This window comes from Rosa chinensis, chromosome 7 (genome assembly GCF_002994745.2).
Source record: "Rosa chinensis cultivar Old Blush chromosome 7, RchiOBHm-V2, whole genome shotgun sequence".
Classification (NCBI taxonomy): domain Eukaryota; kingdom Viridiplantae; phylum Streptophyta; class Magnoliopsida; order Rosales; family Rosaceae; genus Rosa; species Rosa chinensis.
The window spans coordinates 51,110,805-51,133,743 of NC_037094.1; the positions used below are offsets into that span (position 1 = coordinate 51,110,805).

The 22,939-nt window shown below is 39.7% G+C and overlaps 2 protein-coding genes across 6 annotated transcripts; both read right to left on the bottom strand.

Moving 5' to 3' along the window:
• Positions 1–5,201: 5,201 nt before the first annotated feature.
• On the bottom strand, positions 5,202–9,997 carry LOC112176070 (protein NRT1/ PTR FAMILY 5.10). Of its 5 annotated transcripts, none has more exons than XM_040510735.1 (5): positions 9,584–9,997; positions 9,230–9,447; positions 7,838–8,364; positions 6,777–7,583; positions 5,202–6,286 (listed from the first exon to the last, which is right to left on the bottom strand). In XM_040510735.1, the coding sequence occupies exons 1-4, from the start codon at positions 9,723–9,725 to the stop codon at positions 6,782–6,784; spliced, it is 1,689 nt and encodes a 562-aa protein (XP_040366669.1). In that variant the 5' UTR covers positions 9,726–9,997; the 3' UTR covers positions 5,202–6,286; positions 6,777–6,781. The 5 variants fall into 5 exon arrangements, with proteins under 5 accessions (XP_040366669.1, XP_040366667.1, XP_040366668.1 ...); XM_040510733.1 differs by having other exon boundaries at positions 5,202–6,322; XM_040510734.1 differs by having other exon boundaries at positions 5,202–6,335.
• An 8,236-nt stretch (positions 9,998–18,233) lies between these two features.
• Positions 18,234–21,858, bottom strand: LOC112176069 (protein NRT1/ PTR FAMILY 5.10). Its single transcript, XM_024313885.2, has 4 exons — positions 21,577–21,858; positions 21,063–21,280; positions 19,475–20,004; positions 18,234–19,385 (listed from the first exon to the last, which is right to left on the bottom strand). The coding sequence occupies exons 1-4, from the start codon at positions 21,713–21,715 to the stop codon at positions 18,566–18,568; spliced, it is 1,707 nt and encodes a 568-aa protein (XP_024169653.1). The 5' UTR covers positions 21,716–21,858; the 3' UTR covers positions 18,234–18,565.
• Between the last annotated feature and the right edge of the window lie 1,081 nt (positions 21,859–22,939).

Sequence of the window (22,939 nt, forward strand, 5' to 3'; positions counted from 1 at the left end):
TGCTGTAGTGATCATGCTTGGAGTTGGAGGTTGGCTGATCTCGGTGTTGTCTTGATTAGGGGACGGGCTGCTGGTGGATGGGTATGATTATGGAGCCGACGGAGATAATCGAGTCTAGGATACTAATAGGACCTGAATTCTGGTGTTTGAGGCAGCTTTGGAACGAAGATCGGAAATGGGTACAATGGCGGGCCGTGTTGGGTTTATGTCAGATGAGCTCACTGGGTCTCGTCGTTAGGTGGACAAGATTGACGGCAGTCGGAATAGGTTATCTTATTTGATTGTCGATGGTTGTGGTGGGTTTCAGACTGCACTTGGTAGCGATGCCGGTAGAGGTGTGTCTGGTTACAATGGGTTGGATAGGGATCCTTATATTTGTACGATGGAGGGCTGGCTAAGGGCGCCCTTCTTGGGGTCAGGCCGGAGGCTCTGCTAGTAATGGCGACACCATTTTGGTCGACTACGCAGTGAACTGCTTAGAGATCAAGGATGCTAAGGTTTCCTACTCAGCCCAATGCTAAGGGTGGTTGGGCCACATGGGCCTTGAATTAGGTTGTGGGCCTCATCCTTGGGCTTGGACTAGGGTTTCACAAGACTTGGATTGCCCGTTTGTTGTGGAGTTGGATGGATTGGGTCTGTATGGCTCAGAGTACTATTTTAAATTTTTTTAGGTCGCAAAGACTTGTTGCTCTAAGAATCATTTTACTGTATTAGCTTCGGAGTTTCTGAGATTTTGTTTGGAACAATGTAACGTGGACTTTCTAAAAAGTGGGTGTTGTTTGGCTCCAAAACCAGTTGGCTTGCAAACTGTCTCTTTTGAGCGTGTGCGCAGGCGTGCCAGCACCGTGGGGTGCAGTCGTCGGGGGAGTCCCTTGACCTGACTTCTTCTTCAAGCGTTTGTGGACGAGGAGAGCACCAACCTCGCCACAAGGTTCTTCTCTAGCCTTCCGAGAAAGGACTTCTTGCCTTACGGATAAGGACTTTGGATGTGATCTCTTCGCGTCACCGAATCGATACTCAACTTTGTAGGCTGAGCAGAGCAATCACTGGGAAGTTTGGAGAAAGCATGGGTTTTGCTAAAGCGTGACTTTAGCTTCGTTGGGTTGCGAGGGCGTTACCCTTGCTTCGCTGGTAGTGTCGGTGGCAGTGGTACTGGCAGTCAGCTCGAGGGGAGACTAGGACTGGAAGTACGGCCGCTAGGTTGATCTGGTGATGCTGACAGTCGACTCGCGGGGAGACTAGGACCGGTGTGCGGTCACCGGGTTTCAACGAGGTTGAAGGTTTGCTCCGAGGAGGCTTTGTAATCGTTGGGATTGATTGATTTCAGAGAGAGGTCCTTGTTGTGTCGTCTTTAGCCTCTATATATAGGCTGCTCGTAGATTTACTTTCCAAATATGAATGAAATACTATATTTTAGGCCACAGTTATTGGCCTTGAATCAAATCAAAACTCTTAATAGTTTTGATAACTATCGTAGGCGATAATTAATAATTATCCTCTGTCGCCGCTAGAATATAGGCAAAGATTAATTGCTCTTAGAGTCCTGGATGTAATCTTCCTCTTAGTAACGTAATTTCCTCAAGGACTGATTCCTGAATATTGCCTTCGCGAGCACTACGTAGCTCGCGGCATGCAATCATGTATCCCTTGTTTGTTGCAATTAAGGATAATTGCATCCTTCCATATACTGACTATTTGCATGGCTCACGTTCATTATAGGGCTAAATACAAATTACTACCCTGTGGTTTAGGTCCAAAATCAATTCAGTCCCTGAACTTCTAATTTCATCAAAAACACCCCTGCACTTTCAATTTTGATCTAATAGGTCCAATTTGTTAGTTTTCCGATAATTTAGTTATTTAACTTGTTAATGTGGCTCATATATGGTCTATGTTTTATGATGTGGTATCGAGGTGGTCTGCATAGTCAATTTGGGAGTAAGTCGTACTAATAAAAATAAATAGTTTTTCAACAAATAATCCAACTATAACTTGAACCCATAACAGAATATTAACGAATTAGACCTGTTAGATCAAAATTGAAAGTGCAGGGGTGTTTTTGATGAAATTAGAAGTTCAGAGACTGAATTGATTTTGGACCTAAACCACAGGGTACTAACTAGTATTTAGCCCTTCATTATATATAGTTAATGGCTGCTACCTTGATTCCTTGGATATATCTCTGCGCCTTGCTCCACATAACCTTGCATGGGAAAGCATTGGCTGGTGGCCCACCTTAATTGCAATTGCATATATATATATATATATATATATATATATGTGTGTGTGTGTGTGTGTGTCTTCTGTTGATTGCCAACAAGAATGATTATGCCCCTCCTTAATTGCTCCACCACAAGACATTGCATAGGCAATTATATTATATATATCTCTCTTGATATTTGCGATTAAGGTGGTTGATTCCTTCCCAAACTTGTTCGCGTCCTCGCAGAGTCTTGACAATCAAGCAAACAAATTACCATTAATAATAAATCGATGAATATCCAGATTTGCTTCAGGATCGCTTGATCTCCAAGTAGTCCTTATTTAGCCTCTAAACAATATTTTCCAAACTTGTCGAAAATAAATAGCTTGGGCCACAAATATTGGCCCGGATTTCTTCGAGTCCCCTTTGTCGGGAAAAAATGTTATTTTGGGTTCAAACAGGTTTATTAAGGGTGTATTGGACTCTTATTCTTGTTTAGAATAGAATTTTAGGGTGTTTTGAGGAACAATTCTTTATGTTGACTCTATAGGGGTGTTTCGTTTTTGTACTGTTTGCTGAACTTACCTCTTTTGACCAAAAAAGAAGAAGTTGGGATTGAATTTAGGAGTTTGGTCAGTAGATGAACTCTACCAGTATGCTCTTCATTTCTCAAATACGTTCCTTGTGTTCATAAACTGATATGTCCAATATATTGACTATTCAACATGTATGTGTGTATATTATTTTGGAAAGATCACGTTAATGCTAATGATTTAATTTGAAAATTCAAAATACATTTTGATAGGCCTGGCAAATGGATTGTGATCCTCTAACCCACACACGAAACCCGCATGGTAACCTGCTAAAACCTACCTAACCCGCTGTTTGTCAGGCCTACATTTTGATTGGAAAGCTCATAACTTTTGGCACTGTACTTATGCTTTTCCTCATGACTTTTGGCATTGTATTCCATTTGTTTGTGCACTGTACTTATGCTCATGACTTTTGGCTTTTATTTATTAGAAAATTACATAGTAGCACATGACCAAAAATGTAAACACAGAAAACCCACTTTCAAAAAGATTTATACAAATAAGAACATGAGCCCAGGCCCAAAAGCCAAATAATGTAAGTCTGACTCCCAATTTTAATGTAAAATGACCAACATGCTTGGTTTGACGAAATATTTATGCGTATGCCAAATACTAACACCCAAAACAGATAAGCATCAAGATAGCTCGACGCCTCGACCCATTCTCGAGCCCGGCCTCGGCTGTGACCTCTGCAGAATCAGGAACCCAATCGATATACCCGACAGAGATTGAACCATCTGTGCGGCAATGTGATCCATGTCCTTAATTTCTCGATCCGACGTCGGACAGTGACTATTCGAAGCTCAAAAGCTCTGAGTATCTCGGCGAGTTCTCTGCAAATTCCGGCGGTGATGTGGAGTCAGACCACCAACATTCGAATGGTCTCAGTGTCTCGATCACGTCTTTGGTTCGGGTTTTCATAGAGAAGCTCAGATAAAGTCAAATCGAAGCCTGAAGTCTCAAGCTTTCGAGCGAGCTTTCTGGGAATTTTTCGACAAATCTGGCTAGGGACTAAGCCATGCATGGTATGAAACTTAATCTCCTCTCTGAGCTCTACATGCTAGTGTAGATAGATTTTGAATTCGATTGCGTTTTGGGGGAAGTTGGATTTGGGTGTTTACAGTCTCCGTTCGAATAGCTGTTCACAGTGTTGATTTCGGGTTTCCTTAGGTTATTACTAGCTCGATTCTTATTGTTAACATGAGAACTGATGCTTGATATGTTTAATTTACGGAGTTGGTGAAACTGAGGAAAAGGGAATTTCTCAAGAATTGTTGTGTTCTTGTCGTGAAGTGAGGACAACAGCTTAAGGTCCATTTCTTGTTACTATAAATAAGGTGAGTTGAAATTATATTGGAAAAGGCCTTGGAGTTTATGGGTGAATTATAGTTGCTTTGAATGTCCCTGGTTGATGCGATTGAAAATGGGATTCCCTGATTACATGAACTTGCATATTTGAATTTGCCAAATTGTTATTATTGTGGTGGTAGTTTGGAAGTTGGTTGAGTTAGTTTTGAATGGTGATATTGGGTATCAGGATTAGGCGATGACAAGTGCAGTAGCAAGATTGGACAAGTACAGTAGCAAGATTGAACTAGTGCAGTAGTAGGATTAGGCGATGACGAGTGCAATAGCAGAACACGAGTACAAGTCCAGTAGCATAACTGGACGAGTATGAGTGCAGCGAGTGCAGTAGCAGAATTAGGCGATGACGAGTGCAGTAGCAGAACACGAGTACAAGTGCAGTAGCAGAACTGGACGAGTATGAGTGTAGCGAGTGCAGTAGTAGAATTAGGTGATGATGAGTGCAGTAGCATAACACGAGTACAAATGCAGTAGCAAGCAGCTGGATTTGAATGAAAAAGAGTTTGGATTAAAGAAAATAATTAATATTTAGTGATCCATGCATGAAAGTTAGAATTGTAAATGTCTTGCTGACACATGGTAACAAAGTAACACAAAGAGATTATTCTCAAAAAAAAAAAATGTTAAGGGATTAGAAGTCAAAAAAAGTAGTTAAAGGTAAAAAAGTAAATTAACTCATGATATGTGGCAAATGGTGGACACATTGTCCTTATTTGTAAAATTTAATCCTTATAAAGGGATTAGAAGTCAAAAGAAGTAGTTAAGGGTAAAAAAGTAAATTAACCCACGACATGTGGCAAGTGGAGAGCAAATTGTCCTTATTTGTAAGATTTAGTCCTTATATGTTTAATTCAATCTTTAAAGGATATATTTGTTAAGTCATCTTTTGTCAATAACTTATATGTAATTTGTTATTTATTTAATGACCACAGTAATCCTATTCATTTAGATAATCTCTTATTGATTGCCTTGATAATCTAAGAATTTTGTGAAAAATGATCCTAACAATTTTGCTCAAATTTGTACATTTTTTTATAGCCTTTTTTTTTTTTTGAAAGAAAGAAACTGCAAGGTACTTTATTAATGATTCAAAAGGTTACAATCATAGAGTAGTACATCAGCAATGCAACTAGGAGAATGAGTGAGCCAAGTCTCATTCTTATGTGATTCAGAACCAATACTAGCAAGACGATGAGCCACTTTGTTACAACTCCAAGGAGCATACTTGATTTGCACCTCCGGCATGCTACGTAATAGCATTAGAATATCATCTATAATGCTGCCAAACTCGGTGAGTGCAGCATTCTTGTATGCAATATCTTGGACTACAGTAAGACAATCCGTCTCAACTATAGCCCTATCCAGATGCAATTGTTGAAGAAGATCCAGGCCTACTCTTATAGCTAGCAATTCTGCTTGCTTGGCTGAAGAAATATGCGGCACAGAGTGATCTAATGCCCCCATAAACTGACCATTAGAGTCCTGAACTATGCCCCCAAGGCCTCCATGATTAAGTGATGGCAGAAAAGCACCATCCACATTTATCTTAACTAAAGAACCCTGTGCAGGTTGCCATCGTTCTATCCCCTGTGACCGGTTAATCTCAGAAGATGCTTGAGCTTTTTTAAACTCATCTAGCCAAGTCATGGCACTTAGGAAAAGATCAGCAGCTGGTCTTGAGGTATTGTCCCATAACATACTATTTTTGTTCTTCCAAATCGACCAAATACCCATCAGAAGCCTCTCAAACACCTCAGCTTGCAAGTATAAAGCTCTTTCCTCCTCAAAAAAAAAAAAAGTATAAAGCTCTTTCTAACATCCATTCCTTAAAAACTACATTAGGTAGAAAGGAATTCTGAAGATGAAAAGGAGGAGTAGAGAAGAATTCAACAGCAATCAGACACTTACAAAAGAGATGCGCAGTGTCTTCTAATGGATGCCTACACAACAAGCATATTGAGTCTCCCTCATAGCCCTTTGTAAGAAGCCGGTCTCGTATAGGTAACAAGTTGTTACATGCCCTCCATTCCTCCAAACACATATTTGGACTTTCCCAAGCACCTTGGCTTTCCAAAGTCTTCTCCAAATAAGACTCTTCATTTCCCGACCTTTCATGTGGCAGCGACTGAGAATAGTCAATATTGGAGTTAAAATCCTTTCACTGCGAAGCGCAACTGAAAGAGAGTTATTAAGTGGAAGCCTCCTCATCAACCTTCAAAAAGATGAGTTTTATGATTATGCCTTACATAATAAGAATTCAACACCGGGTTTCATTATCAGAGATCATTCAGACAATCATTTGTTGGCTTTCTCTAAAATTATTGGTCATACAAATGTGTTGGCGGCTGAAGCTATTGCTACAAGGAAAGGTTTGAGCCAAGCAATGAAAAATGGTTACAACAACATTAATTCAAGTAGAACGGGATTCAAACCTAGGTTTAAATTCTCTCCGTTGAATTCTACACTAGGTATCCAATAATATATTGTGACAGTGTTGAAACTTGATTATGCAACACACTTGCTAGAGAATCCATGTCAATACTCCTTATTAAAAAAGGAATCAAAGTCTAAAATTTCTGATAGAAGAAAGAAAAAGACCCCTACTCATATTCTACCTCTCCTACTTATATCGGTAAGATTTTGCGAAGTATGTGAAGACACCCAGTTCCACTACACTCAGTCCAGCGAGTAGCCAGTAAAAGTAATCAAGATGCGCACGATTCAGATTATTGGAAAACCAGCTAACTCGGCCTACTCCGCTGGTTGCTTCCTCTATGGCCGAGATAAGAAAGCTGCTTAAAAAGTTTCCCACACCAAAGATACTGAGGTAGAGGGCGACTCCTACACTTCTTAGTTCATTTGGTACCTGATCGTAGAAAAACTCTTGCAGACCAACCATCGAGAAAACATCAGACACTCCAATCAACAAGTACTGAGGAATCAACCACCACACGCCCATTGGAATTGTAACATGTGGCAGATCAACCAGAGCATACTCTTGAGCAGTTTCAAGCCTTTTCATCTCAACTACAGCTGCAGCTATCATGGAAAGAGCAGCTAAAAATATCCCAACTCCGATTCTTTGTAGCGTTGTAATGCCAGAGGGTTTTCCAGTGAAAGCACTTGCCATCGGAACAAAGACACGCTCATAAATAGGAATGAAGAGAATAATAATGAGGCTGGTAAAAGACTGAAGTGAAGCAGCTGGTATCTCAAAGCCAGCTACAATTTCTCTGTCCAGTGTCGCCCCTTGCTTGGTAAAGAAAGTCGACATCTGTGCAAGCACAATAGCATATACCAGGCATGTACTCCATATAGGAAATAGACTAAGAACAACCTTTGCTTCTTCTACCTCAGAGACAGTACAGACCTTGTTATAATCCTTCAAATCACTATCGGGTAGCAATGCCTTGTTGAGGAACCTGCCAGATTAGATTATCGAAGTTATATAGAAGGATAATACATTAAACAATCAGAAATCTATTGCTTACTAGAGAGTTTTCATGATAGTGACATGACAAATGAGGATTCGTCAAAATCCAGTAAAATTAATGGATATGCTGATGTTTAAGCTAATTCCAACACGATGTATAAACTTTTCTCATCTTCAAAATGAAAGATGCATCAGAAACTGTCTGGTAATAAATAAACAATCGCAAACAGAAACTTCTCTTACTTGTATTTTTCTGAACTTTGGTGAGGCAGGTTTGCAAGAGGCTCTGAAGGAGTAGTTCGCCAATTCTTAAATGCAGTAGCAAAAACCTTCGCAATTCTGGCATATGGGCTTTTCCCATCCCCTTCAACGCTGTACCTATAAGTTCTTGTTCCGGACAAGAAAACAAATAGGCCAAGGGCCATCACAATACAAGGAATTCCAAATCCCAGAACCCAACTGAAGTTGTCCTGTATGTAGCTTGATATCAATCGCGTACACAAGGAGCCTGAGCAGATACCAAAGTACCACCAATTAAAGAATGAGCTTTTGGCTTTGCTCTCCACTGGATCTTGTCCATCGAACTGATCAGCTCCGAAAGCTTGTATGCAAGGTTTGTTTCCACCTTGCCCTACAGCTACCAGATATAGAGAGAAGTAGAAGAATATTACTTGGACCTGAGAATAGCATGATGTCAACTGACTGCTGTTTCCGCAATCAGAACCAGTGAGAGAGGGAAGCTTGGCCGAGAAACTCAACAAGCCTAGCCCCTGCAAGACATTCAATCTCAGTACTCCAGGACAATTAGCATTCAAACTGGACAAGACATAGATTTATTTCTCTTAAGGTCACCTTTATAATCATTTCCAAAAAGTAAAAAATTTATTGGTCTTCTTCCTTAAAAAGAAGCAAGTATACTTTTATAGATTCATAGTTTGAAAAAAACCAATTTGGCTTTAGACCAGGCCAGAAAGGTAGGAACTGACAACAACCAGTCAACCACGTTTGAGCTCCTACGGGTTGAAACAGTAAAAAAATTATTTTTATTTTTTCTTTCAACCTAATGAGGTTATTCTGTATAAACATAACAATGAGCTTGTTGAACTCACTTGAACAAAAGTTGTAGGATTATTAACGCACCAAGTATCTTATTGCAGGATCATCAACACAACATAACCTTGTTGAACTCACTTGAACCAAAGTTTTAAGACTATTAACACATCGATTACGACATCACAGGATCATTAAAACAACAATAAGCTTGTTAAATTCACTTTAACCATAGTTAGGGAAGATATTCCAGTTTTAAAACCCAAATTAATTTTCTAACAGCCCAGCCTCATCAGAGGAGAATTAAGCAGAGGGTTCGAGTAAAACAGAGGAGAATTAAGCTACACATAATCACATACACATCACACATCTGCATGTGCACATCTAGTCATCCTCACGTCACATATTCTCACCAAACATATCGAATCTACGACATTCATCCTCATAAGGATAATATAACAAAATTCAGCATTACACGAGCTGCTACTGCGAAAACGACAGTGAGTTTTTGTTTCTGGTCCATAATCAACAGAAAAAAAGTAAGATTACAGAGCTGAGAAAACGTGGACAGAGAAATCAACGAACCAGGATATAGAGCAGAGAAGAGATAACGATGGTGCGGTAGCGACCGAGAAACGAATCGGCGACGACGGCTCCGAGCAAGGGAAGCAACGACGCCGTTCCTGACCACGTGTTCACATTCTCCGCCGCCGTAGCTGTCGACTCCCCCAACGGCCCGCTCAGAAACGTCACGAGGTTGGAGCTGACGCCATAGAATGCGAACCTCTCCGCACATCCCACCCCTATTTCCAACAAAATAAGAAAAATATCAAAACAAAAACTGAAATATATTCATTCGACTCTAGCATTTGAATTGTTTATCTGATAAAAATAAATAAAAAATCTACCGCGGCCAAATAGACGCCGTTAGAGACTTACCGATTATAAAGGCGGCGGAGCGCCAGCCGCCTGAGCTTTTCTGAAAGGAGGAGTCTCTGAAGTCCAAAACGGCCGCCTCGACGTCGTTTTGGAGCAATGGGGTTTTGTGGTCGAGGGGATCATCACGCTGAGAAATGGCCATTACTGTCGCGGCTAATGCAGAGCCTTCCGCCCAGCCTCAATGCAGATATAGGACCTTTATTTAAAGGAAAGAGAAATGAGGTTTCGCTGTGATTACTTTTCTAGGAGAGATATCGATAAGGATTCTCAGCACGGGGTGTTAGGCACGAGGAAGGAAAGGAGGGTACAAGTGGCGCCAACCGAAGAGGAGCACACAGCTGGCGGAGGTGACACACACGCTTAAACAGTAGCAGCACGCGCCTGGAATGGGTTGCATGCGTTTCTCTTTTTGGAGATGCAGTCGGCAGCTTATATTTGAGTTCCAAAGACTCTGGTATTCGCCACGTCATTCCATGTCTATCTATTCCAATTTCTTTGTTAGTTTAAGGTAAAATAATAATAATAATAATAATATTTATTAAATAGTGATAAGCTTTATCAAATAACGAAATGTCTACGACGTGCGTTCAGCAAAACTGACGAAACAATTATTTATTTCAACTCTGATTTTGTTGTCCTGCACGGCTGCACTAAACTCTTTCGTTCTAGTACTTGAGTATCAACTAAATTGCACGGGGATATATAGGGCAGTGTAGTATATATTAAATTTTCAACGAGAGTATAACATAACAGTGAGCACATGAGCTTGATTGCAGTGCATTGGAGTTGAGGAATGCGCATAAAACACCAAGCTAAATGCACATAGGTATGTCGTTCAACTCGAATCTCAGCTAAATGAGCTTTTTAGTAAAAAAAAAATAAAAAAATACATATATATATATATATATATACACATATTTGCAAACATATCTCTTAAACATTATTAAATATTGTAATTAAGCATTTTCTAAAGATGGATATGGTATGATCACTATGATGACATTATGATTTAACATTGCACCAGTAAGTGCGGAATGACGACATAGTGTTGTGATTTGATCAACATGGTAATGTAATCGGTGGTCCATCTTTCTAGTCTAATTAAGTAGGCTTAGCTGAGGTGCTAAAATCAAGAGAGTATTTGGGTAGCCATCGTTCTTGTCTCTTTAATGTGACTTCTTTCTCTGACCAGGCCAAATACATGCACGAAGAGAAAATGAACAGGGATGACTGGGGCGGACGCTTTGGTCTGGAATAGTCGTCTAACGAGTAAGATCCGTATGGGGATCACTGATGAGACCACTGATGAGACCATTTTGGTCACATGTTGGTCTTCAGCTGTTACTTCTTTCTACCCTAGAAAAAAGAGGCACGTGATGCCTAATCAAGTTTTAGGTATGCAGGTTGCCAGGTTACTTACGCAAAGGCCTAGAAGAGTCTTTGCTGTTGTGTAGCTACCACTTTAGACCAAGCCACTTGAGATTATTCAATATGACGATTATATTGCTTTATAGTTTCTTATGATCCTACACACTATCATATTCTCCTTGTTTTCTTCATAAAAATAATAATAATAATAATAAATAAAAAAATAATGATAAAAGTAGTTAAAATTTTGTTTAAATCATGTATTAGCGTAATGCTCTCTACCACTAAAACTAAAAACTCTACGTATCTTTTGTATTTGTCACAACCATGATATTTAGGAGTCAAGATGATTTGAAGCAACTTTGTAAATATATTGTTTTATAGTTACTTGTGATCTCACTGGGAAATTCCTAGTGCGTATTTCATCCATTAGAGCATGTCCACTGGTTTAAACTTGACTGGGCATAGTCAAGAAAAACATGACTACATGACTTTGAGATGGATTTGGCATCTTCCACCGGTTGTTTTTTGACTGGGCAAAACCCACTCTTGCTTGACTACAGCCAAGAAATAAGTCAAGTCCATGACTTATTCCATGACCGATCAAGCCCATATAGAGGCAAGGAATGTAACTGAACGTGGGTGACGTCATGAGCTTATCAGAAGTGGTTGACGCGCCAAAGCAGGGAGTGGAGCAGCTTACATCGACGCGTGGCGCAGCCTTGGACAGAAAGTGGAGCGCGCCAGAGGTGGGGCCGGCATGCCACGTGGATTCTTCCCGTTGGTGGGTTTTGAATTCTGGGCCTAATGGTCAAGCAATCCTAGCCCTTCATTTCAATCAAATTTTCAATCCGACGGCTGCCAACAAGCAATGTATATATATATATATATATATATATATATATATATATATATTTGTAACGTTAGAAAACGGTAATAAAACGGTAACAAAGTAAATTTTAAAAAATTCTAAACATTTCTCTATAAATACTTACCATTTATTTTACATCTCACACCTAAAAAATTATCTTTCATAGTAACCCAATTTTTTGCTTCCTCCTCTTCATATAGCTCTCATCTTCCAAATTTATTTATATCCAATATGGCTGAAGAAAGGAGAAACACAGGTCCTGTAACATCCCGTATCTTCACTTACCCGTTTACTAGTCATTTGGACGGTAAACGACAACTACTTTCACTTTTACCGTCGTTTCGATACTTTTTGTGGCCCTAAAATATGACTTTTTGTTCGGGTCAAAATTTGAGAAAATGTTCTTCATGAAAGTTGTAGAGAACGTTAAACCGAGCGCGTGCATATGTGGTTCGTAAAAATCGGAGTTCGCATGCGAAAGTTATACGCGAAAATGTGAAAGTTACTGTTCATGGTAAAAATTATATATATATGGAAAAATTACTGAGGTAGGTTTCCATTTCCGGAAACTCACCCTAGCTCTCTCTCTTCCCCGCGCTCTCCCCCTTCCTCTTCGGGTAGCAGCTTCCTCGCTGCAATTCGACGGCGTCCGGCCGTCCCCCGGTGTGTTCCAAGCCACCACAAACTCGCCTCCTTCCCACCTTCACGCTGGTGCCCTTGATTTGCAACGATTTGGCCGAAAATGCTCAAATCGACGTGAAGTTCCTTCCGGGTCCAATTTCGATCCTTCAGGCGATTCCATCGTTTCCGACCACCTCCGACCACCAAAGGTGGACAGCAGGGACTCCTCGAGCTGGTGAACGTTTTCCCCAACCCCTCTTGCTGCAATTTCCGGTGTAGAGGTCAAATCGAAAAGGGCATCTGAAAACCATTTCTGGGTTTTCTTCACGGGATTAATCCGGACGTTTAAAGGTAAAATTGAGAGAAGTTGTAGTTGAGAATGTTGTTGGGTCTGTGGTTTTGCAGCTACTGTTGAATTCTGGTGGCCATCGGAGGTGGTGGCAGCCGGCGCGTGAGCCCCACGCGCCGCCACTGTGGGTGGCGCGTGGAGGCGTGTAGGACAGTGTTTTAATTCCGGTTTTTAGCCCATTAAATCCTATAAATTGTGTAGAGCTTGTATGTGAAGTTTGGTGATTTTTGGAGAAACTTGGAATTAATTATGAATTTCTGAAGTTTAGGGTTTCGATTATCGAATTACGAGAATCCGACCGTCGGATATCTCACGGTTCTGCCTTGGAACCTTTAAATTAACGAATTGGTATTAGTAGTATAATTTGGGCTAAATCCGAGGAGAATTGGGAGGTGAAATTATGAGGAATTGGTTTTAGGAATTGTATTAAATTATTGAAGAATTATTCACGGAATATAATTGTGTACAGGACGACGTACCTAGCTATTGCTCGATGACGGAACACGAATGCGTGATCGTCGAAATAGTACTGTGAGTGGACTTTTGTTTTAAATAGCGATGCATGCATTTATTTTCTTAAATAATGCTCTAGTGATTATTCATATTACTTTTTGAGGAAATGAATTATTTTTCGGAAATTGATTTCGAATTATATCATGGATTTGCTTTCAATAATGAGCTTCAAAGGTTGGTTTTGTTTTATTATATTATTTGATGAATTCCTTATTTCCGAGGTAAATTTCTGGAATTAAGCATATCCCTAATCACCGAGTTAAGCTCCTGGAAGATTTTAAGATGAGTTTCAATGGAGTTGTATATTCTCAATTGGTTATTGACTTTCAATTTTGGCATCGGGAATGCCTAATTAAGGATTTTGGATTTGGTTGGCTTTTTGGAGATTTTGAGAGATTTTTGGAAATGGGATTTACCTATACTAATTTCCGGTTTTGGTTACGGATTTGAGAATATCTGGGCGTGTGGGACACGCCGTCGATTTATTTCCATTTCTCACTTATCCATTTTGAGATTGAGAGTAATCTTGGCGTGCGGGGTCACGTCGTTGAATACATGGTTTCTATCTCGTGAGAAATGTGGGGAAGCTACATGGATTTACTGGTTTTCGATGATGTTTCCTCACCATACGCGGGTTATGTTGTTAGGTCTCCTCCTCACTGACTTTGTGTTTGTGAGTGGCAGTTGAGGTAGCTTGTTCTCCTCCTCACCTACTTTGTGTTGGTGAGTGGCAGTAGAGGTGATTTATTCTCCTCCTCACGTGGGTGGCAGTCGAGGTTATTTGGTCTCCTCCTCACACAATCTATGTGTGAGTGGAAGTTGAGGTTATTAGTTCTCCTCCTCGCACAATCTATGTGTGAGTGGCAGTTGAGGGTAGGTAGAGCCTGGAGGCTCCATTGCCCGCATGGTGATATCTCTTCCCCATATCCTATCATTTCTCGACTAGCGGGGCCTAGTCTGATTTCCGTGTAACCTGCGGGGCTGGTCTTATCCTGTTGAGTATCTGAGTTTCGATCTTTCCTCTCGATCTAGTCGGTTTTTCTTGAGCGGAGCTTCTCGTGATTTGTTTTCTAAATCATTACATGCATCGAGGGTTTTTAAGGAAATAAATGTGGGAAAGTATAAAATCCACTTGGTTTAAAAATTGTTTATTTTTGTCCACTCACGCTAACGTATTTTATGTACTTTCCCCTGGGCCCTTCGGTTTCAAATGCCCAGTTTGCAGGCGAATTGGTTGAGGTCGGGCGTACACGGAGTTGAGGCATAGTCAACAGCATGGCTTCCGCATCTGTCGTTGAATTAGGTTTTCCTCTTATACCTTTCTGTTAGAATTGCTCTGATTTCCTATGAGATTTATGCTTTTCGAGTTGAGATGTGTGTTTTGTGAATTGGAGACTGATGTTGATTTAGGGAGCAGGGTGGCTCCAAGAGCATAAGGATGAATTGTTTGAGGAGTGTAAATGTTTTCTACAGGTTTGGGTTGCCCATTTTAGGGGAAGTTCCGCCAAATTTTTGGTAGAATTTCTTCTAAGGTGGGCCCCGCAGGGTCACTTTGGATTTCAGGGTGAAATCCGAGGCGGGTCCTGTCAGGTCCAGTAGCCGGACAAGAGGGAGATCAAAATGAAGATGATAATATCCAAGACAAAAGGAGATGGACGGATGAGGAAGATGTTCAATTGTGCAAGTCGTGGAAAATTGTTGGGCAAGATCCGGCTGTGGGCACAAATCAGAAAAACAACGACTTATGGATGCGTGTGAGGCGACACTTTGTCGCAAATTGGCCCCAAAGCCGATCAGCTTCCTCTTTGCAAGGAAGGTGGAAAATTTTGAAGGTTGAACTCTTTGAGTGGCATTGTGCATTAAGGCAAGCGAAAAATTGGTACAAGAGCGGTTCGAATGCGGTTGATGAGGTATGTATTTTTTGATAAATCATTTAATTTGTTGATACATTAAATTAAAATATTACATGATAAATAATGTAGTTGATAAATAATGATGTAATTACAACGATGTTTATATTTGTACTAATTGATTTTTATTGTAAAATGGGATAGATACTTTTTTATTAAAATTATGACCTTTATATTTGTTGATAAATCTTATTGATACATTATAATGTAGTAATTATAATATCGTTTTAATTTTAGTAATTGTTTTTAGTTATAATTAAAATATGTCTTCATTAAAATTATGACCTTTATATTTGTTGATAAATCTTATTGATACATTTTAGTAAAATATGTCTTGATAAATAATGTAGTGATTATAATATCGTTTTAATTTTAGTAATTGTTTTTAGTTATAATTAAAATATGTCTTCATTAAAATTATGACCTTTATATTTGTTGATAAATCTTATTGATACATTTTAGTAAAATATGTCTTGATAAATAATGTAGTAATTATAATATCGTTTTAATTTTAGTAATTGTTTTTAGTTATAATTAAAATATGTCTTCATTAAAATTATGACCTTTATATTTGTTGATAAATCTTATTGATACATTTTAGTAAAATATGTCTTGATAAATAATGTAGTAATTATAATATCGTTTTAATTTTAGTAATTGTTTTTAGTTATAATTAAAATATGTCTTCATTAAAATTATGACCTTTATATTTGTTGATAAATCTTATTGATACATTTTAGTAAAATATGTCTTGATAAATAATGTAGTAATTATAATATCGTTTTAATTGTAGTATTTTTATTTATTTCGTAGCGAGATGAAGCACATAAATTGTGGCATGCCGGGATGAAGAGAAAAAAGAAGCCAAAAAAACACAATTTTCAGAGTTTTGCTAGTTACGCTGTTGTGGAGGGTTTTTAACAATTTAAAGACATTCCTAGTCATACATCTGGAGGAACATCAAATGAAGGAAATCAACATACGCCTACACAACCAATTCCTGGAAATTCTCCCATCAACTTGGACATGGATGTAGATGAGGTAATTGCAAGTGAAACTGCAAATCCCAATGTGAGGCCTCAAGGAAGGAAGGCTGCCAAAGAAGCAATATGGAAAGGAAAGAAGGCAGCGAAAGATCAAAGTCCTTTGTCAAACAGTCTCGAGAGTATAGCGAACAACCAAATAGAGGCAACCAAGGGCAAGAAAAAACTCGATGACGAATTCGCTCGAAGTCTCCAAGAGGAAGAGAAAAGAGCATGTATCCTCTTGCAAATCGAAATACGAAAAGAGCAACTCCTATTTCAAGAAAGGCAAGATCGAATTAAAGAGAGGGAAGAGCGAAATAAAGAGAGGGAAGAGCGTATTATGGAGATTGATACAAGTAAAATGAAGCCAAATAAAAAGCGTTATTGGTCAAGAAAACAAAAGAAGATAGCGGAGAAAGAGGATTTTGACGAGCAGCCGCCACCTTCTATGGGTGGATACTATCCGCAACCAAATTTTGGTGGTGCATACCCACAACCTCCTTACCCCGGTGCATACCCACAACCACCTTACCCCGATGGATTCCCACAACCTCCCTTAACCGGTGGATTCCCACCACCTCCCTTCACCGGTGGATTCCCACAACCCTCTGCTTCTATGGGTGGATACTATCCGCAACCACCTTACCCCGGGGGATATCCTACACAACCACAATTTTCACCTTTCTCTACGAATGATTTCACCAACCCTAACCCTCATGATGACCATTCAAACGCAAATTGGATGTCTAGAGAAGATGAGGATTATGATTATGATTTGAATAATTAGTTGATTATGCATGTTGTTAATTGTATTGTACTTATTCATAATTTTTCATTTATGTAAGCTACTATTTAATGAAATAAAACTTGTATTTTAAAATTCCTATTATTAAAGCACATTCCTCTTATCAAAATCATAGCACCTAATAAACATAATAAAAACCAAATAAAATTGCATAATTATGACATTAATTATCCATAAATCCATGTTAGTAGCATCAAATATATTTTATTTAAAAAAAAAAAAAAAAACCCAAAAAAATGAACAATGAACAGTAAAAATAAACAGTGCAGAATTCAGACTAAAAACTCAATGAACAGTAAAAATTGGTGAACAGTAATGTATGAACAGTGCCCGCGATGAACAGTCTTGACCGGTCAAGAAAAACTACGGGTGCTAAGAGCAAGTCCACCGGTATGACTTTGCCCGGGCAAAGTGAGAGAATGATGATGTGGTGACCGGGCATGGAGAGAAACCAGCTTCCACCGGCAAACTCTTGACCAGCCAAACTTTGGCTTTCCATGACTGAGGTCAAAAAAAGGGGCAAGCCCATGACTAAACTCTTGCCCGAAGTCATCCGGCTGCCAGCTCGGCCAACCACAGAACGTGGCTGACCTCACAGGGGCTGCGGAGAGAGAAGAGAAACAGACGCCACGGAATTGCTTCGATCTCGGCCTGGGGTTGCTTCCATCTCGACCTGGGGGCAGCGTCTGGGCCGGCTGACGCCACGGAGTCGCCGGATGAGGTGAGGCGACCTCGGGTTGCTTCGATCTCGGCCTGGGGTTGCTTCGATCTCGGCCGAGGAGCAGCGTCCGGGCCGGCTGACGCCACGGAGTGGCCGGAATAGGTGAGGCGACCTCGGGGGAGCCGGGTCCGTGGACGGAGGACGTCGGAGGAGGGAGAAACCGGCGGGTCGGGTCAGACGAGTGAAATGAAACAGTAAAATAGCAGAAAGTAAACAGTAAAAAAGCAGAAAAGTAAACAGTAAAAAACGCGGAAAAAACAAAAAATGAACAGTAAAAAGTGTGAACAGTAAAAATGAACAGTAAAAAGGTGAACAGTTTTGACCGGGCAAGAAAAAAACGGGTGCAAACCTACGTCCAGTGGCAGTGAATAGTAACTTGACTGGTCGAATTTTTGACTTCTCGACTTTGCCTTTTCTTGACTACGGGTGCACTTGCTCTAACCCATGTCAGTGGCAGTGAACAGTATCTTGACTGGTCGAATTCTTGACTTCTCGACCTTGACATTTCTTGACTACGGGTGAACTTGCTCTTACAAAGGTGGAACTGTGGAAGAAGAAAATTAGAAGCTACTTTGTCATCGAAAACAAAATTTCCAAGTACACATGGGGTCTTGTGGTTAAAGTCTTTCATTTGTCTTTAAATTACCATACGTCCCATTATCTTACGCTTGCTATTTAAAACCGCATCACAGTTCCAATCTCTACCGATCTAAGATTACATAACCAAGAGGACACACTGATCGTTTTATCTAACAAGAACATTACTTCCTAACTGCAGTAGGTACACAGAGTTCACTTTCTATATTGTACCTCCACTTTTATATCTGTAAGATTTTGCAAAATATGTGAAGACACCCAGTTCCACTACACTGAGTCCAGCAAGTAGCCAGTAAAAGTAATCAAGATGTGCACGATTCAAGTTATTGGAAAACCAGCTAGCTCGGCCTACTCCGCCGGTTGCTTCGTCTATGGCCGAGATAAGAAAGCTGCTCATAAAGTTTCCTACACCAAAGATACTGAGGTAGAGGGCAACTCCTACACTTCTTAGTTCATTTGGTACCTGATCGTAGAAAAACTCTTGCAGACCAACCATCGTGAAAACGTCAGACACTCCAATCAACAAGTACTGAGGAATCAACCACCACACGCCCATTGGAATTGTAACATATGGAACATCAACCAGAGCATACTCTTGAGCAGTTTCAAGCCTTTTCTTCTCAACTAAAGCTGCAACTATCATGGAAATAGCAGATAAAAATATCCCAGTTCCAATTCTTTGTAGCGTTGTAATGCCAGAGGGTTTCCTAGTTAAACCACTTGCAATAGGAACAAAAATGCGGTCGTACAAAGGAATGAAGAGAATAATGATGAGGCTGGTAAAAGACTGAAGTGAAGCGGCTGGAATGTCAAAGCCTCCTTTAATTGTTCTGTCTAGAGTAACCCCTTGCTTGGTGAAGAAAGTTGGCATTTGGGCAAGAACAATTGCAAATACCAAGCATGTACTCCATATCGGAACAAGACCAAGAACAACCTTTGCTTCTTCTACCTCGAAGACAGTACACTGCTTCCTATCTTCCTTCAAGTTACTATCTGGTGCTAGTAATGCCTTGTTGAGGAATCTGCCAAAAGTATGCACGTTATACAAAATGAGTACTTGATGTACGTACTATGCAATAAGAAAATGATATCTCAAGCTTAATCTTCTTACTTGAATTGTTCAGAACTTCGATGATGCATGCTTCCATGAGGTTCCGATGTAGTACTAGCTCGCCAGTTCTTAAATGCAGCAATAAACACCTTGACGATTCTGCCAAATGGGCTTTGTCCATTGCCTATGATGCTATACCGATAAGTTCTTGTTGGAAGTAAGAAAACAAATAGTCCAAGGATCATCATAATGCAAGGAAGTCCGAATCCCAGAACCCAACTGAAGTTGTCCTGTATGTAGCTTGATATCAATCGCGTACATAAGGAGCCTGAGCAGATACCGAAGTACCACCAATTAAAGAATGAGCTCCTGGCTTTGCTCTCCACTGGATCTTGTCCACTGAACTGATCAGCTCCGAAAGCCTGTATGCAAGGTTTGTTTCCACCTTGCCCTACTGCTACCAGATACAGAGAGAAGTAGAAGAACATTACTTGGAGCTGAGAGTAACAGGAAGTGAATTCATCGGCCTTTTCGCATGCAGAACCGCTGAGAGAAGGAAGCATGGCTGAAAATGTCAACAAGCCTAGCCCCTGCAAGACATTCAATCTTAATACTCCAGGCCAATTAGCATTCAAACTGGACAAGACATGGAGATAGTTTTCTAAAGAATAAAGCACTGTGACTTGATTTTTTCTGTTTTTTTAGAAGAAGAAAAATCTACTCTGGCTTGATTTTGAGGCGGGGGAAATTGAAATAGATCAAATTGTAGAACTCATTTGACATTGCGGAAACAAATACCAAAGACCAATTTAAAATTTTTTAATAAAAATTTAGAAGTACCGTGGTGAAATTGAAAGTAGGCTGTATTTTTTTTTTTTGATCAAATAAGAACTTCATTAATAATGAAACTGCTTACAATGAGTTATAGGCGACACCTCTTACTCAGAAATTGCCTCTATACTTCACACTGGAAATCTATAATGACTGACTCTAAACTGGAAATCTATTATGACTGACTCTAAACTTGCACTACAACTGTAGGATAGATAAAAGCGCATAAGCAGTGAATCCTTGACAAAGGCTGTATTATCTTAAATACTAAAATTACTTTATAACAAGTTCTTTAATGTATAGTTTCAAAAAATATATATGCATAACATACTTGTAGAAGATCATGAACAGTGTAAATAACTTCCATTCATTTTTACAAAAATAAGTAAGCTACCGGCTTAAAACATGATGTACCCTATTGCATAACTTTTGTAATGGTTCGGTACATTTTTCATTTTCTTATTTAATGGGTTAGGTAGTATAATGATATATATATATATATATATATTGTCCGAGTACTAGAATGATGGTTTTATGTTTTTTATTTTTTCTTTTGAAAGGATGTTTTTCGTTTTCTTGGAACACATGATTGAACTTTTAGGTTTGCCCACTTAGTAACAAAACGATGCATTATGAAATATTGAAATACGCATGTGCTCATGATTGTGACACTACACCCATCACATTCTCTCCACACAAACATATTGAATGAACGTACGAGATTCGTTCTTAGATTATAATGAAAATTATTCAATGTACGAGGGAAAACGACATAAAACTTAAAAGTGACTTGTTCTGGGCAGAAGGATGAACGAACCAAGATGTAGAGCAGAGTAGAAAGCAGTATGGTACGGTAGCGACCGAGATATGAATCGGCGACAATGGCTCCCAACATAGGAAGTAAAGCCGCCGTTCCTGACCACGTGTTCACGTTCACCGCCGCCGTCGCCGTCGACTCCCCCAATGGCCCACTCAAGAACGTTATGAGGTTCGAGCTGACTCCATAGAACGCAAACCTCTCCGCAAATCCCACCCCTAAAACAACAGAAGCCAAAACACGTCGATCAGTTATATTACAACAGAGAACGGAATAATAACCCTAATCACTCTCACCTGATTCTACTGGTCATAGCACCCTAAACTAAAAAACGACAACATATCATGCAACTATGGGACTCGGAGCATTTCCTACTGGCATAGCTCTTACTTTGTGTACCGACTCTACTAGAGCTATCAGCTAAGCCCTAAGCCCTAAGCAATCCCTGGTATCACAGTAAACAGAGAAGAAGCAACAACAGATGGTTAAAATATTGGGCTTAATGATGACTTACCTATTATAAACGAGGCGGACCGCCAGCCGCCGGTGGTGGAGGATCTGACTGCGGTTGGGGAGGAAGAGGCTTTGGATTCCGAAACGGCAACCTCAATGTCGTGATCTAGCAATGGGGTGTTTTGGGTGTTAGGAGCCATGAGATTCTTCGTTCTCTGCTATCTGTAACTGTAACTGGAATTCAGAATGTGAAACTATGGCGGGCCAGGTTTACTTTTTTTTTTTTTTTTTGGATCAAGGGGCTAGGTATACTTAAAAGGAGAGGAGGTGATAGTTTATAACTGATTAATATATAATTGTTTATGAAATTTGTTGTCACGGGTTTGGCATTTTCCAAATGAATGTTATTATGGTGATTAATGATGGCTTTCTGTTCAGTATTGTCCAGTAAAGGTGGTGGTATTGCCCGTCGTCTCGTCTCTGCAAGTAACATGTGGGGTTGCCAGGGTTGGTAAGGATCTGACAAGGGATGGGAGACAGTAGAAGAAACAAACTTGATTAATAAAATGTGGGGCTGATAGAAATTTAGACTTATCTGGTTGTTGGCAGAGCAATCATTAGTTTAAGTGTTTCTCATTGCAATTTTATGTGTTTGGATCTCTGCATCATGTTTACTTTATTCCACTCACCACATGTGTGGTATAGATTGAAAGGTACTGAACGGCGTTCATGATTTGAACTTCCTTGTACATTTTTAGTTAAAAAAAAAAAAAAAAACAATCTTAATAAAGAATTGAAGTCTGTATTCGTAGGATATGGTTTATAATTGAACGAAATCTATATCTTGATTTGGTGTCCCGACAATGTTGTTGGATGGTCCATGTGATTGATTTGGTCTCCGTATTGGTAAGATTGTCAATTTGAGTGGTTTTTATGATGTGGCCGTTCGCGGTGCGTTTTCATCTATCATCAAAGGCTTGTTTGCCTTCAGTGATGTGTGAGTCATGTCCACCGTGATAGATTTGTTGGCTAAGCTGTTTCCAGTTCTGTCTAAATTTCTGTGTTAGATCAGTTATATATATATTTTTTCTTTTTCTTTTTCTTTTTTAAATTGGAGAAGAATCAAAACTCCTAATCAAGTATAAACCTAACTCAAATTACCAATCCCCTCTCATCACTAATTTGGTGCTTGATATCTAGGATTGGTACCTCCTTGTTGGTGCGTTGACTATAACCATGTTCGGTGGTGGTTTTTCTTTGCAGTGGGAATCCATTTTTTTTATGAGGAGAAGGGAGTGTATTGATGTTGGTGGCTGGCTGCTTCCTATTATCTAATTTGCAGAGTTCTTTGGTTTTGTTCGGTTTTTGGGTTGATCAGACGTGATTCTGCAATAGGGGAGTTCTCGTCCTCTCAACCCATGGTA

Excerpts from the sequence above, each read along its gene's own strand:
- LOC112176070 (XM_040510735.1), bottom strand. The coding sequence starts at position 9,725 with ATGGCCATTTCTCAGCGTGATGATCCCCTCGACCACAAAACCCCATTG. Across the intron at positions 8,365-9,229 it reads CTTCTCTGCTCTATATCCTG|GGGCTAGGCTTGTTGAGTTT; the intron begins GTTCGTTGATTT and ends AATGTCTTGCAG. Across the intron at positions 7,584-7,837 it reads CAAAGTTCAGAAAAATACAA|GTTCCTCAACAAGGCATTGC; the intron begins GTAAGAGAAGTT and ends CTAATCTGGCAG.
- LOC112176069 (XM_024313885.2), bottom strand. The coding sequence starts at position 21,715 with ATGGCTCCTAACACCCAAAACACCCCATTGCTAGATCACGACATTGAG. Across the intron at positions 20,005-21,062 it reads CTACTCTGCTCTACATCTTG|GGGCTAGGCTTGTTGACATT; the intron begins GTTCGTTCATCC and ends AATGTCTTGCAG. Across the intron at positions 19,386-19,474 it reads CGAAGTTCTGAACAATTCAA|ATTCCTCAACAAGGCATTAC; the intron begins GTAAGAAGATTA and ends TACTTTTGGCAG.